At 31.7% G+C, this 15,733-nt stretch overlaps 1 protein-coding gene across 1 annotated transcript; it reads left to right on the forward strand.

The window, feature by feature from the left end:
• The first annotated feature begins 1,140 nt into the window (after positions 1-1,140).
• On the forward strand, positions 1,141-13,815 carry LOC109153682 (UDP-glycosyltransferase 83A1-like). The gene is made up of 3 exons (XM_019301555.1): positions 1,141-1,152; positions 12,111-12,625; positions 12,795-13,815. Exons 2-3 carry the CDS (start codon positions 12,151-12,153, stop codon positions 13,682-13,684), a joined length of 1,365 nt encoding a protein of 454 aa, XP_019157100.1. The 5' UTR covers positions 1,141-1,152; positions 12,111-12,150; the 3' UTR covers positions 13,685-13,815.
• Positions 13,816-15,733: the final 1,918 nt, after the last annotated feature.

Here is a 15,733-nt window from a genome sequence, read left to right on the forward strand (position 1 = left end):
GGTTGGGTGCTTCTCGTGCGGTTGATTAATGTGCGTGAACTTTGTACTTAATGTGCGTGAGTCTTGTGCTTAATGTGCGTGAGTTTTGTACTTAATGTGTCTGAGTCTTGTGTTTAATGTGTCTGAGATTTGTACTTAATGTGCATGAGTGTGTACTGTTAATGTGCTCCTGTTGCTCGTGTACATATACGTCTTCGTCTTCGTCTTCTCTTCCTCTCTTTTCCCTTAATCCTCTCTTCCTCTCTCTCTGTTCTTCTTCATATACGTCTTCGTCTTCTCTTCCTATTCCCTTAATCCTCTCTTCCCCTCTCTTTGTTCTTCATCATATACGTCTTCATCTACGTCTTCGTCTTCTCTTCCTATTCTCTTAATCCTCTCTTCCCCTCGCTCTATTCTTCATCATATACGTCTTCGTCTGACTTTTGTGTTTAATGTGTGTGATGTTGTGGTCTGAATGTATTTTGTTTATAGCTTCCTGTGCGATTGTGTTAAAAGTCACGCACATTAAGCACAATACTCAGGCACATTAAGTACAAAACTCACGCACATTAACATTACACACTCACGCACATTAACATTACACACTCACACACATTAAGTACAAATCTCAGGCACATTAAGCACAAGACTCACGCACATTAAGTATAAAACTTACGCACATTAATCAACCGCACAACCGCACGGGAAGCCACAAACGCACAAAGCCACATCTGTGTGTGTGTCTTTATTTAAATAAATTATATAAATAAGAAAAATAATATATATATATATATATATATATATATATATATATATATATATATATATATATATATATATATATATATATATATAATATGAAAAAAATTAGCAAGGTCGAACCGACCGAGTTAACTCGATTAACTCAACTGAAATGGACGAGTTAACTTGACCGAGTTAGGCGCTAAGCGAACGTCTAGGGGGAAAATCGCCACGGTCTAAGGGCGCCTAGACCGATTTTTAATTTGCAACACTGATTATGCTAAATGTATTCACATAATTTTTGACAAATTAGGTTTGTTGTAGTTTGTATGTAGTTCTGTAGTTCTTTAGTCTCTATAGTCTAGTAAGTTACAGTAGGATTTTACGGTTATCAATTTTGGGAAGCATTAACTGTAATTATGATGTCCAGAAGTAGTTATCAAGATTTGCTAAAAAAAAAAAGTAGTTATCAAGAATATGTTAGATCGAGTTAAAACTAATTGCTCTTGATAAAATCACCTCTAGCATATTGGAACATCGACAAAGAGTGGACATAAATATCAACTCATCTTCTACAAGAAATAACGACTTGATCAACATGATCTCATTGTGATTTGCTCTCTCTTTGCGCAAATCCTATCTCTCTAGAATGATTTAAACTTGAGATTAGTGTGATATGTACTCAATTCATTCAATCTTATGAGCAATTTCACCATCTAGACAATGAAGTGGTATTGGAAGTGAATCAAGATTTACTTGGAGACTTGCAATATTACAAATCACCAATTTCTGAGGAAAAGAAGCGTATGAGTTAATTTTTAGAGTTAATACCACAAATTTCTCCCGACTATTGATGTAGTACTCATTTTAGTCCTCAACCTTCAATTCGACCAAAATACATACATTGACTTTATTTTTGACCACAAATAGTCATCCGTTAGTCTTTCCGTTAAATGAGTGTTAAATTTAAGGGTATTATCGTCAAATCAAAGAAAAAATAAAATAATAATAATAATAATAATAATAATAATAATAATAATAATAATAATAATAATAATAATAATGTTGTTAATACATGAATTTGGAATAATACATTAACAAGACGCGTTGCATATCTTGGATGGTTGTTAAACCACCATACATTTTTGGGTAAGTCATTGCTTTTTCAAAAAAAAAAAAATGTTGACTTTGTTTTGATGCCAAGATTTCATGTATCTAGCTTGATTACTTTGTTCATTTTTTTTAAAAAAAAAAAAGAAAAAAGATATAAGGTAGTAATTAATAGACGTTCTCAAAGAGTTCTTGTACGTTAAGTCTTCTGCAAGTTTAAAAATATTCGACTGTTCTACTAAGATTTAACTATGGTCTATTGGTCTTGACTTAGGTATATCTCTATTGAATACCATACTTCATTTGCTCCACATACATGCCTCTATTGATAGACACCACTTATAATCTAGAAGCATGTCGGTCACCCTTATCTATCCAAAAACTCACAGATCTATCAAAGCAGCTTTCAACAAAAACCAAAAAACTTCAGAGAAACGTAACAGATCGAGTTTATGGCTTCCAAGAACAACCAGCATAACCTTTGGTTTCATGATATGTTTGACTACCCAATTCATGGCATCTTGGCTCCATTTGTTTCGCCTTGCATCCACGATTGTAGTGATACTTTTTGCCTTTGCTGTTTTAAATGGACTTGTTGTTAACTATTTTATTTTTTCTTTGATTTGACGATAATTCCATAAATTTAACACCCACTTAACAAAAAGACTAACAGAGGACTATTTGTGGTCAAAAATGAAAGTCGAGGTATGTGTTTTGGTCGAATTGAAAGTTGAGGACTAAAAGGAGTACTACCCCAATAGTCAGAGGACCATTTGTGGTATTAAATCTTATTTTTTTTTCTTCTAATTGAGTTGACGATAATACCCTTAAATTTAACACTCACTTAACAGAAAGACTAACGGAGGACTATTTGTGGCCAAAAATGAAACTCGAGGTATGTGTTTTGGTCTAATTGAAAGTTGAGGACTAAAAGGAGTACTATCCCAATAGTCAGAGGACTATTTGTGGTATTAACTTTTATTTTTTTCTTTGATTTGACGATAATACTCTTAAATTTAACACTCACTTAACGGAAAGACTAACGAAGGACTATTTGTGGTCAAAATAAAAGTCGAGGTATGTGTTTTGGTCGAATTGAAAGTTGAGAACTAAAAGAAGTACTACTACAATAGTCAGAGGACCATTTGTGGTATTAACTCAATTTTTAAGTGGATTTCATCTTCGGTAATCTTTGACCTATACACCGTTTGTACTCTCACAATTCTAGTAGAATTGGGTTCACATTAATGGCTCCATAAATATAGGAGAAGTTTTATTTAAATTACTTTAGCAAAGTCTACATGTAATTTACTTTATTAAATTATTTCATATGTATTGCTTAATAATCTATTGAACTAGCATGTTGATATTTAGATAATTTCTCATATTGTTTGTGTATGAACTAGTATGTTCTATTTTTTTTAGTGGGTGATGGATTTAATTAATCTGGGTGTCCAAATTATTAAACCCGAATAATTAGGAATTAAAAAAAAATTACGAATGGTAAATGACAAGGCAAGAAACGTAATGAGAAGACAATAAAAATGGCAAGTCACGGAGACAATTGAATACACCCCGTAAATTTTCATGGTTCTATTCATTTTATCTGCTGTGTGTATGGAATTAAAGCTCAAATTAAAGATGGTGTTTGAAAATTATAAACTATACATTTTATAAACTTTATAACGTAATAATAATATTATAATTATAAAGTAAAAATATTATGTATAAATTATATTATTGTTAAATACTCCATAAATTATAATTATATGCTAAACTAGATTTTTTTTTTTTTTTTGAATGTTACTGGCCCTATTACATTGTAGTATCTGTTCATATACTTTCTCAACCTACTGAAACACAAAGAACCAATAACACCTCCACTGAGGCTCGAACTCATAACCTTCCAAATGGAAGTCCAACCCAGGTACCATTAGACCACATAGTCTTGGTATATTCTAAACTAGAATATATACACTAATAATATAAATATAAATTTATACATCATTCAATCAATCTAAACCTCTATTTTTAAATTTCAGCAAAAAATAATCAATATACTTACACTATAATATAATATTTATAATAAAATTTTAATTATTTATTTTCAAAAAAATATTTTATTTTGTAATATACATTAAAATTTTATTTAACAATTTAATAATAATAATAATAATAATAATAATAATAATAATAATAATAATAATAATAATAACAACAACTAAAGATGAGCTTAGTTATAAACTAATGTATGTTATATTCCACATCACTTTTATAATAAAGAATATCCAAGTGGTTTGCGCTATTGGACTAGTCCGTTCGAGCCACTGGTCTTATCAAGGTTTATCAGACCCATTTTTTATCGGGTTAAAATGTTTCATGCCTAACACTAAAAATTTCAATTTTATCGGGTCAACTCATTGAGTTCGGGTTAAGATTATCACCCCGGGATGTTAACGAACCGAACATAAATGAACGGAGGCTGTTCGTGTTAGTTTGTTAAGGTTTTTGGAGTGTTCGTGTTCGCGTTCATTTGTTAAGGTTTTTGAAAATTCTGTTCGTGTTTGTTGTTAAGCGTTCATTAGTGTTTGTCGTGTTCACGAACGTGTTCGTTAACATTAACGAACACATTCACAAACATGTTTGTTAACATTAATGAACACGTTCACGAACCTATTCGTTCACGTTTGTGAATGCTTAATAACCAAACATATGACCATGTTCATGACCACAATTCATTCGTGAACAAGAAATAATATATGTTCACGAAAAATAACCAAACAAGTAACACAACTACAAAGATAATACAAACAAATATTAAACGAACACAAATGAGCTTGTTCACGAACATTATTAAACGAACACTAAATGAGCTTGTTTGCGAACATTATTAAACGAACACTAAACGAGCTTGTTCACGATCTCTTAGCAAACGAGCTTACAATTGTTCAGACTTTGTTCGTTTATAAACCAAGCTCTAAATTTTGTTTGTTAATGTTCGTTTACCTTAATAAACGAACATAAACGAACGCTTGCTGAACACGAACACGAATAGTTTATCGAAAGCTCTATCCGCTAACACCCCTACCCCTAACAACAACAACACTAGTTGACAATGAAACGCCATCAACCTCAAGATCTTTTAGGAGACCATCAAGCTCCAAAAATCTAGAACCAGCAAAATGAAAGATGACCCTGTTGCTCAAGGAGACATAGACCATCCTCCAAGTTTTTTTAAGAAATGTGTCAAACACAACTGAGCTCAACCAAAGAGGTGCTCAAGGAGACATAGACTATCCTCCAACTCATCAAAGGTAAGAAAATCATAAGAAACAGAAGATACTTATTATGAACTTTGAACTTTTTGTTATAATTGCAGGAAACCAAGACATGCATTTCAAAGTTGAATGTCCTTACTTTGTGGAAGAAGAAATACAAGCTAAGAAAGAAAAGATGAGCGAAATAAGTTAGAGATATAACAAAAGAAAAGATGACAAAATAGAAAGAAGGAAGGCCCTAGTGATCAAAGAACCACCGGAAGAGAGCTATTACAGTAGTGACTTGTCCAAATCTAGCTTATCTTCTGACTCAAAAAGAAGAGACCCACATATGCCTACTTGCTGAAATGTAAGAGTGATAACTCTCGTATGAATGAAGAACTCAAAAACCTTTATTGAGAAGTTAGACCATCTCAAGGAAGAGAACACAAGGCTCAAAGAGGAGTGCAAATCAATACAGATTAGAGATGAAAGAAAATTAAAGGTCATCGTCCATGGTATTTTTGGAGTGACAAATGATGGTCCGTGTTTTTTTTTTTTAAAATTTTTTTTTTTATTAATCTCAAAAGCAATTCATTATATATAAAGAAAAATTATATTAGATACGATATATCATATATACTTTATTATCCTTTCAAAAAAATATATATACTTTATTATAATAAAAAATTGTAGAAATATCAAATATCATATACGGTAGATCAATGCAGGAGGATGGTGGCTTCGTTTACTTATAAGTTATATTTCTAGACAGCTTAATTTGTCTGCACATGTTTTAGCTTCGTTAGCTTTTACTCAGGACCAGTTTATGTTATGGGATGCAATCCCTCCCACTTTGCTCCATTAATACAATCATTTATTGGTTGGCTTTCAAAAAAAAATATCAGGAGAAATATTTTGATAATTTATTTATTTATTTTGCACAATATAAATCTATACTATATATAAAAACAAAATCCTGAAATTTTAACTTCCTACACAATTCTTAAAAAATCTATCTCCCTAATATAATATATTGATTTCTACTTTCCCATTCATACAATAATTCTGGGTTAAAATTCTATTCTTATATTATAAAATAGTGTAATACAATCTATATCTATATATACTATATATAAAAACAAAATCCTGAAATTTTAACTTCCCGCCCAATTCCTAAAAAATCTCTCTCCCTAATATAATATATTGATTTCTACTTTTCCATTCGTACAATAATTCTGGGTTAAAATTCTATTCTTATATTATAAAATAGTGTAATACAATCTATACTATATATAAAAACAAAATCCTGAAATTTTAACTTCCCGCCCAATCCCTAAAAAATCTCTCTCCCTAATAAAATATATTGATTTCTACAATAATTCTGGGTTAAAATTCTATTCTAATATTATAAAATTGTGTAATACTATTCCTATTCTAATCTATATCTATACTATATATTGCAAAAATTGTGCCGCTGGCCTCGCCTGCTGAACCGGGGTTTAATTTTTTAATTTTTTTTTTTTAAGTTGTAAAGTATCAAAAGTTTGGCAAGACATATCTTTTGACTCGGTCGTTGTCCGTTTTGGATAAATGTTTTTTTGAAATCGCGTATTTTTTTTAGATCTATCCATCGCAAATTGCCGTAGGCGGTTTAGCCCACCAATTTCTTTAAAAAATAATTTATTAAATAATTTCAAAGAAAAAACTATGAGAAACTTATGTTTTATTAATGAATTTTTAAAATTTTTAATTAAAAAATTATCGCGTGCATTATTTAATAATCTTTCTTTATAATTGGTCAAATTATTTAATTATGGTAAATTAGGAAATAATTATTGTAATAGAAATCTTAGAAGAATATAGAGTTGAAGAATGTTTAATTATTGTTATATTATATTGTGATTCACGGAATACAATACAAGAATATTTAATTATGGTTATATTATTATTGTGCCTCACGACCATTATATACTAACAGTACTTGAAAAGAAACTAATAATAATAATAATATTGTTGGAAATTTATATAGTAATGCAGATTAATGTTTCAGATGAACTACCATGAAAGCTTAAATAATATTTGGAGTTGTGGAGTTGTAAATATTATTTTAGTTTGGTAGAAAGTTAATTAAAATACTGGGAGAAATGTATATAGTTAATATGCTTGAGAGTATATAGCTATATGCTTGTGATATATAGCTAATATGCTTGAGAGTTATAGCTAATATGCTTGAGAGTATTAATGCATGTTTGGATATTTTCATGCGTAAGGTTTTGGGGCATTTTGAAGCTATATGCTTCAAAACTACACTTAACGTGCTTGGAATATGTACTTAACGTGCTTGGAATATGTACTTAACGTGCTTGGAATATGCTCTTCTATTTATGCATTTTGAAGCTGTATGCTTCAAAGTTACACTTAACATGCTTGGTATATGTAGCTGTATGCTTGAGATTATTGAACTACATATATGGATATTATTTATATTTATTCTTTGCATGTTTTCATGCGTAAGGAATATATAAATATATATATGTATATAATTTTGCATACAGTTACTGACTCAAAATAATTTTATTATTTCTCTAGTGATAGATATATCAATCAGGATATATCTTATCTTATGGAAGTTGAGTTTTAAATCACAGCAACTTCCATGTAACTTCTCCAAACAAATATAATTTTCAACATTAAATATATTGGAGAATCATCTTATAGGGACAGGCAATTTACATGCAATTTACAGGCAATTTACATGCATATTTTACAAGCAATTATTTTGCAGGAAACCAAGATACTTCATAGGCTTACATCTCTACAGGGAATTCTCAAACAAAGCAACTTGAGAATTTCATTCATCTTCTTGTATCCCATAAGATTAAATCTTGAACCTTGTTGCTTGAGAGGGGGACTTAAAGCTTATAGGAAAGTGATTACACGCCTGAAGATATCAAATGATCCAGTTTTTGTTCCCTGTTGTATTTTGTATTATTGTTGTATCTCAAATGTATTACAGATTAAAAGCACTCTTTCTAACAATCTATAAGATTTAATATTATAAAGCTGTGATCATGGTCTTGTCTTGAAAGTTTTGAAGACAAGAGGTCTGGCGTGAAAGAGCAGTTTCCAATCACGAAAATATTTCGGAATGAGAATTTCGAATTTGGTGGTAAGGATGACAGATATCACTTTCTATTGTACAAGAAGGTTTTTCATGCGAATTTTGCATGTTATTCATGGCATGTTGTGTACATGTTGTACATGTGGATTAAATTCATGTTATGCAGTTTTTGTTTTCATCTTCACTATAAGTCATGGGGCATCAAGTGATGCTGAGATGATTAGTGAGATGTGTAAAATGATTTTATTTAAATAAATCATTTTGTTTGCCATGATTAATTGGCATGAGAAGATGTGTACTTCCCTAGAGTGGGTGTGCGGTTTCAGCGTATCAAAGGCCGAAAGTGATGATTATCAAGGCAAGATATTATTTACAGGATGAGATCGGTACAGTACCTTTTATATCTTTGTCTCGGCCTTGGCAGGTACGTAAGTTTTATTTTACTTACTGGTTAAGTTCTAGATTATGTCTAGAAGATATGCATGAGATTTTTTTGAATTTTGCATAGCCTGTTAAATACAAGGATATGTTTATGCATGTTTATAAATATTTTTATATTGAGACTCTGTCTCGGTTGCATGCATAGTATACAAGATACATGTATAATATGTTGGATCTTGGTGTGCTGTAAATTGCCAAATTTGGTGTAGTTTGGTGTTGTAAATATTTCTGGTATCATTTGCATGGATACAGAGTTGCATAATGATAAGATGTAATTATTTTTATTTTTTCATGCATGAAATATTGGTATTTTAGCACACGGATGTTTTTATACTTGTGAAAGTTTTTGAAATATTATGTTATTAATATTTCTATTAAAGACAGAAATGCCTTCGAAATATTCTAGTATATTTCTAATGAAGGCATGTAGAAAGTTTTATGCATGAAGTATGCATAATGAAATTCATAAAATTTATGAATGCCTTTAACACAAAGTTTCTCATATTGAGAATGTGTTAAAATTTTGAAAGCCAAAAAGTTTACTAGTTTATCTAGTATGGCTGGCAGTTAGCAGTGAAAAGAAAGTTTAAATTTAAATCAAGGATTATGATTTAAGTTGGTATGATTCTCCAGTTTAGAAGAAACATGAAAAGTTAAAAGCTTAAAATCAAAATGGTTATTCTTCATAGTTGATGTTCTCTGAATGGAGGAGGTTTATTCTCTAAAGTTGATGATGTCTCAAATGGAGGAGGTTGAATTTTTATTTTAAGAAGTCCTCACTGCTAATAAGTTCAACATGATGATTGAAATTCTTGGTTGTAGAATTTGCAGGATATAAATATTTATTGATTAGGAACATATTAAGTGGGTTCCGGTTATAATCAATTAAATATTTTATTTCACCAGTTCATTAATAGGATATTAAAATTATATCTATCATCATGTTCAGTTGGCTAAGTGGATGAGATTAAAAGGAATTTTGATATACTTGAATAAAACCATTAATTATGGTTTGGTATATTTGATAGATATTTTCATCCTGGAAAGATATTCTAATGCCAGTTGAATGTGTAATCATGAAACTTGTTCCTCATTTAGTAGATGGATATTTCTGCTTGGAGGAGGTGTTGTTTTATGGGTTTCTAAAAGCAAAGTTGCTTTTTCAACTACGGCATATGAATTCCTTGCGTTGGCTTTGGCATGCAAGAAGTTGATTGGCTAAGGAATTTGATTATTTAGATTCCGGTTTGGCCAAAACCGATGTCACCAGTTTAGTACATTATGACAATGCTACTACACTGGCCATATCATATAAACAAGTGTTTATAATGGCAAGTGGAGGCACATGGGCTTGAGATTTAGCTATGTGGAAAATCCTAGGTAATAGTGTTGTAACACTGGACTTGGTACAGTCCCGGTTTTAACGGATCCGTTTGCAAAAGTCCTTGCAAGGGACATGATTCATCGGAAGGGATACGGAAAACCTAAATTAAAATTACAAGTGAAGGAAAGCTCAACTCACGTCTAAGTTATTACGTTAGACCTTGAGTTCAATGTAGATGAGTACTTCATTTTGTGATTTGCAAGCATCAAAAGTTTAATTAAAATTGTATCCAAATAAAAGGTGATGCTTGGTTCTGCATTGTTGTAGGGATGAGTTTTACTCTTAACTGATCTTTTGAAAAAATGCAAGATGCAGTGCATGAGATAAAAGATTAGCCTCTGTGAGCATGAAGTGTGGCCGCTTCAAACAAGTTTGTTAATTGGGCTTTACATGGTATGTGCTCATTAATGGATCCGGACACATGGCCATAATAGTGTCAAGTTACAGTGAGTTGTAATGACTGTAAAATTTGTGTGTGTTATATCTACGTTTCTTTAAAGAGACTGCGTGATTCAAGGTTCGTCCATCACTGCAATCCAAATTAATGTAACGCATATAATACTATGTGAAAGTTCAATCTCTAAGACACTTTCATTTATGCATGAGTCTTGGATTTATCTTGGTAAAGTATTAGTCTTTACTATATAAATGGAGGAGGAATGTTGGAAATTTATATAGTAATGGAGATTAATGTTTCAGATGAACTACCATGAAAGCTTAAATAATATTTGGAGTTGTGGAGTTGTAAATATTATTTTAGTTTGGTAGAAAGTTAATTAAAATACTGGGAGAAATGTAGATAGTTAATATGCTTGAGAGTATATAGCTATATGCTTGTGATATATAGCTAATATGCTTGAGAGTTATAGCTAATATGCTTGAGAGTATTAATGCATGTTTGGATATTTTCATGCGTAAGGTTTTGGGGCATTTTGAAGCTATATGCTTCAAAACTACACTTAATGTGCTTGGAATATGTACTTAACGTGCTTGGAATATGCTCTTCTATTTATGCATTTTGAAGCTGTATGCTTCAAAGTTACACTTAACATGCTTGGTATATGTAGCTGTATGCTTGAGATTATTGAACTACATATATGAATATTATTTATATTTATTCTTTGCATGTTTTCATGCGTAAGGAATATATATATATATATATATATATATATATATATATATATATGTATATAATTTTGCATACAGTTACTGACTCAAAATAATTTTATTATTTCTCTAGTGATAGATATATCAATCAGGATATATCTTATCTTATGGAAGTTGAGTTTTAAATCACAGCAACTTCCATGTAATTTCTCCAAATAAATATAATTTTCAACATTAAATATATTGGAGAATCATCTGATAGGGACAGGCAATTTACATGCATATTTTACAAGCAATTATTTTGCAGGAAACCAAGATACTTCATAGGCTTACATCTCTACAGGGAATTCTCAAACAAAGCAACTTGAGAATTTCATTCATCTTCTTGTATCCCATAAGATTAAATCTTGAACCTTGTTGTTTTTATAGAGAGAGATTTAAAGCTTATAGGAAAGTGATTACACGTCTGAAGATATCAAATGATCCAGTTTTTTTTCCCTGTTGTATTCTGTATTATTGTTGTATCTCAAATGTATTACAGATTAAAAGCACTCTTTCCAACAAATATAAGTGGTCATGGCTGGCTACCATGGATATATAGTTATGAATTTGTAGATATATAATTCAAATTATGCACAAAAAAATACTATTGCCGGGAATCGAACCTGAATTTTTTTTTCTTTTTAAGTGAGATGCACGTTTTTAGTCAAAACGACGTCGTTTTTGCAACCGTGTGCACCATACATGTGCACACGGTTGCACAACATAATTTGCGGAAAGAAACAGCAGGAGATTAAATTGTCGGCAGCTACCAAAGGGCCAAAACATGGCCCAATATATTACAAACGATATGACAATACATTATTACTGACAATACATTATTTCTGAATGAATGGCGTGTCCACATATTTACTGAATTTGGTTGAATTCCCGACTGCCACAGGCCTATAAAATGGTGTCCCATCAGAAATTGTAGCAAGAATTGAAGAAGCAAATTAGAGCAATTAATGATGAGAAAGCCACATATCATAGCCATACCATATCCAGCACAAGGCCATGTTATCCCTTTAATGGAGCTTTGCCTGTGCTTAGTCAAGCATGGATGCAAAGTCACTTTCGTCAACTCTGAGTTCAACCACAACCGAATCATCGAGTCCATATCGGAGGCAGACAATGCTATAAACCTGGTATCAGTCCCTGACGGGTTGGCAGTGGAGGAGGATAGGAATGACCTGAAGAAGCTAACAGAAGCATTCTTTGAGGTTGTTCCAGGGAAGCTGGAGGCTCTCGTTCATAACATAAATGAGTCGGATGAGAATAGAGTTTCGTGTGTTATTGCCGATGAAAATTTGGGTTGGGTCTTTGACTTGGGGAAAAGATTGGGACTCCAGCGAGTTGCTTTCTGGACTGCTTCAGCTGCTTCACTAGCCATGATGTTTAATGTTTCAAAGCTAGTTGATGATGGGATTGTTGGCAACAATGGTAAAACAGCTTAACTTAGCTTTTTGCTTGTTCCACAAGTGAAATATTAACTTTCTTTTCTTAGTGAACTAATAATTTCCTTCTAACACAAATATATATATATATATATATATATATATATATATATATATATATATATATATATATACATTTTATTTGTTGTGACCAGGAGAAATCCTGAAAAGGCAAAGCATAAAATTGCTGCCTCTCATGCCTGCTATGAACTCCACAGATTTACAGTGGAACTGTTTCAGCGATCCAGGGCTACGGAAGCTTGTTTTCGATTTGGCTTTCAAAAACAATGAATCAGTTAAAGCAGCAGAGTGGATAATCTGCAACTCATCTCAGGTGATGGAATATGATGTATTTGCATTTTACCCGAAGCTCATACCTATTGGACCATTACTAGCAAGCAACCGTCTTGGGAAAACGTCAGGCCAATTCTGGCAGGAGGACACAAATTGCCTGAAATGGCTTGACCAGCAGCCACTCAACTCTGTCATCTACGTTGCATTCGGAAGCCACACCATTTTTGACATGGCAGAATTTCAAGAACTGGCCCTTGGGCTTGAACTCACCAACAGACCATTTTTATGGGTTGTTAGGCAAGGATTTATTGAGGAGGCAGGAAATCCTTACCCTGAAGAGTTCATAGACAGAACCCGCAATCGTGGGCGGCTAGTTGAATGGGCACCTCAGCAGAAAGTGTTGGCGCATCCCTCTCTCGGCTGTTTCCTGAGCCATTGCGGCTGGAATTCCACCATTGAAGGTGTCAGCAATGGCTTGCCTTTCTTGTGCTGGCCATACTTTTCTGATCAGTTATTCAACAAAAGTTACATCTGTGATGTTTGGAAGATTGGTTTGGGGTTCGATAGAAACGAGAATGGAATCATCGGACGACAGGAAATAAAGAACAAGGTGGAACAATTGTTTGGGGATGAAAACTTCAAAGCTAGAGCCGTGGATCTTCAAGCAGAGGTGTTATCCAGTGTTAAAAGAGGAGGGTCTTCGTATCAGAATTTCAATAGTTTCGTTAACTGGATTAAGGCAACGAATTAAGCAAATCTCTACTGTTTGTCAAAATTGCTTGATTCACTGATATATAATAATCAGTCAAGCAACATTATATATTGTACTTCTGTTCCTTTCCTATATTCAATTAGACATGATGATGGACTGAAACTACTCCATATTGTATGTTAAGAATACCATATGCAACCTAAGTAAAATTCAGAAACATTTTATCACAGTGCATGTGCAAAATATGAAAGAAACAAGAATCAAAGACATCACTTATTAAAATTAATTAGTTTTTTACGCGCATTGTGCGATTGGGATAATGCCTTTTTTTTTTTTTAAACAAGTATTTTAAAGTATATATATCAAGGCAAGATTATATTGAAATTGTTCAGATAATTGAATGTTGAATTTGCGTATTTAAATAGGTAATTCTAAGTTTACAAATGTAAGATAATATAGTCAAGATCGATTATAATTGTCAATAAAATAATTGTATAGGTATCGTTAAAACCAAATACGAGACCTAAGGGAGAGCAAATAAAAATTAGAGCATAAAATATTAAATATATACTAATATTGAAGAGCTAAAATATTAAATATATACTAATATTGAAGAGCTAACTGCGGATTCCCAAACAAGGACATTGCGAGGTAGTTTCTCACTTCAATTTGTTGTGTGATTTGAATACTCTTTTTGTCAATAAATCCCCAAGTAGTTAATATGATTGGCTTAATTATATATTTTTTTATTTTTTTAAAAACAATTATTATTATTATTATTATTATTATTATTATTATTATTATTATTATTATTATTATTATTATTATTATTATTATTATTATTATTATTATACACTTAGGTCATTTTACATGTTAATCTAAACAGTTAAATTTTTCAAATATGTTTTTACCAACCGTTGATATAATTCGCTGGTCAAATCCGCTAATATAATACACTAACTGTTGATTGTCAAACAAGAACTTTGCGAAGTAGTTCTCACTTTAATTTGTTATGTGATTTGAATAAGAGTTAATTACCAAAATGGTCCATTGACTATAGCGAAATTACCAATTTGGTCCTTAACTATTTTTTTTAACCAATTAAGTCTCTTAACTTTAAAATTTTTAACCAATTTGGTCCTCCGTTAGTCAACCGTTAAATTGGGACCAAATTGGTAATTTCGCTATAGTCAAGGAACAATTTTGGTAATTAACTTTAGGGGTGGGAAATTCGGTTTAGTTTTCTCGAATCAAACCGTATCGAACCGAACTAGTTTGGTTCAGTAATATACCGAACAACCGAATAATATTGGATTCTTGTACACCGAACGGTTCGATAAAAAACCGATCCGAATTGTTCGCTAAAAAATTGAACTGAACCGAATACCGTTTGATTTTTTTTTTTAAATATAATAATAATAATAATAAAATAAATAAATAAAAAGTAAATCCAAGTCCCTTGATGCTTGCTCTGCCGTTCAGCTCATATTCTCACGGGTATCTCTCGTAAATGTTTTATTTGATTTCTTTATGGTTTATTATCAAAAGTTCTATGTTATGTGTTATGATGTTTACATAGTCCATATCCAAAATCTAATATATAACAAAATAGTAATCCAAAGTTCAAACGGTATTCGGTTCGATTGCATTTTTACCAAACCATTCAGTTCGGTTCGAGTTTTTACCGAACCATTCGGTATACAAGAATCTATTACCGTTTGGTTGTTCCGTATATTACCGAATCTAACTAGTTTAGTACGGTACGATATGAGAAAACTGAACCGAATTGTCGACCCTTAAAGTTAATTACCAAAATGGTCCTTGACTATAACAAATTACCAATTTGGTCCCAAGTTAACAGTTGACTAACAGAGGACCAAATTGGTTAAGATTTTTAAAATTGAGAGATTTAATTGGTAAAAAAAATAGTCAAGGACCAAATTGATAATTTCGCTATAGTCAAGGGACCATTTCGGTAATTAACTCTTTGAATAATCATAGGGAGTAGAATTACCACCTTTCCGCACCGCATTATATTTGTGACAACTTGGTCATCAGTTTCAAGAATCACTCTTTGCCGCCCCTCCT

Source organism: Ipomoea nil, unplaced genomic scaffold, assembly GCF_001879475.1.
Source record: "Ipomoea nil cultivar Tokyo-kokei standard unplaced genomic scaffold, Asagao_1.1 scaffold2516, whole genome shotgun sequence".
NCBI lineage: Eukaryota > Viridiplantae > Streptophyta > Magnoliopsida > Solanales > Convolvulaceae > Ipomoea > Ipomoea nil.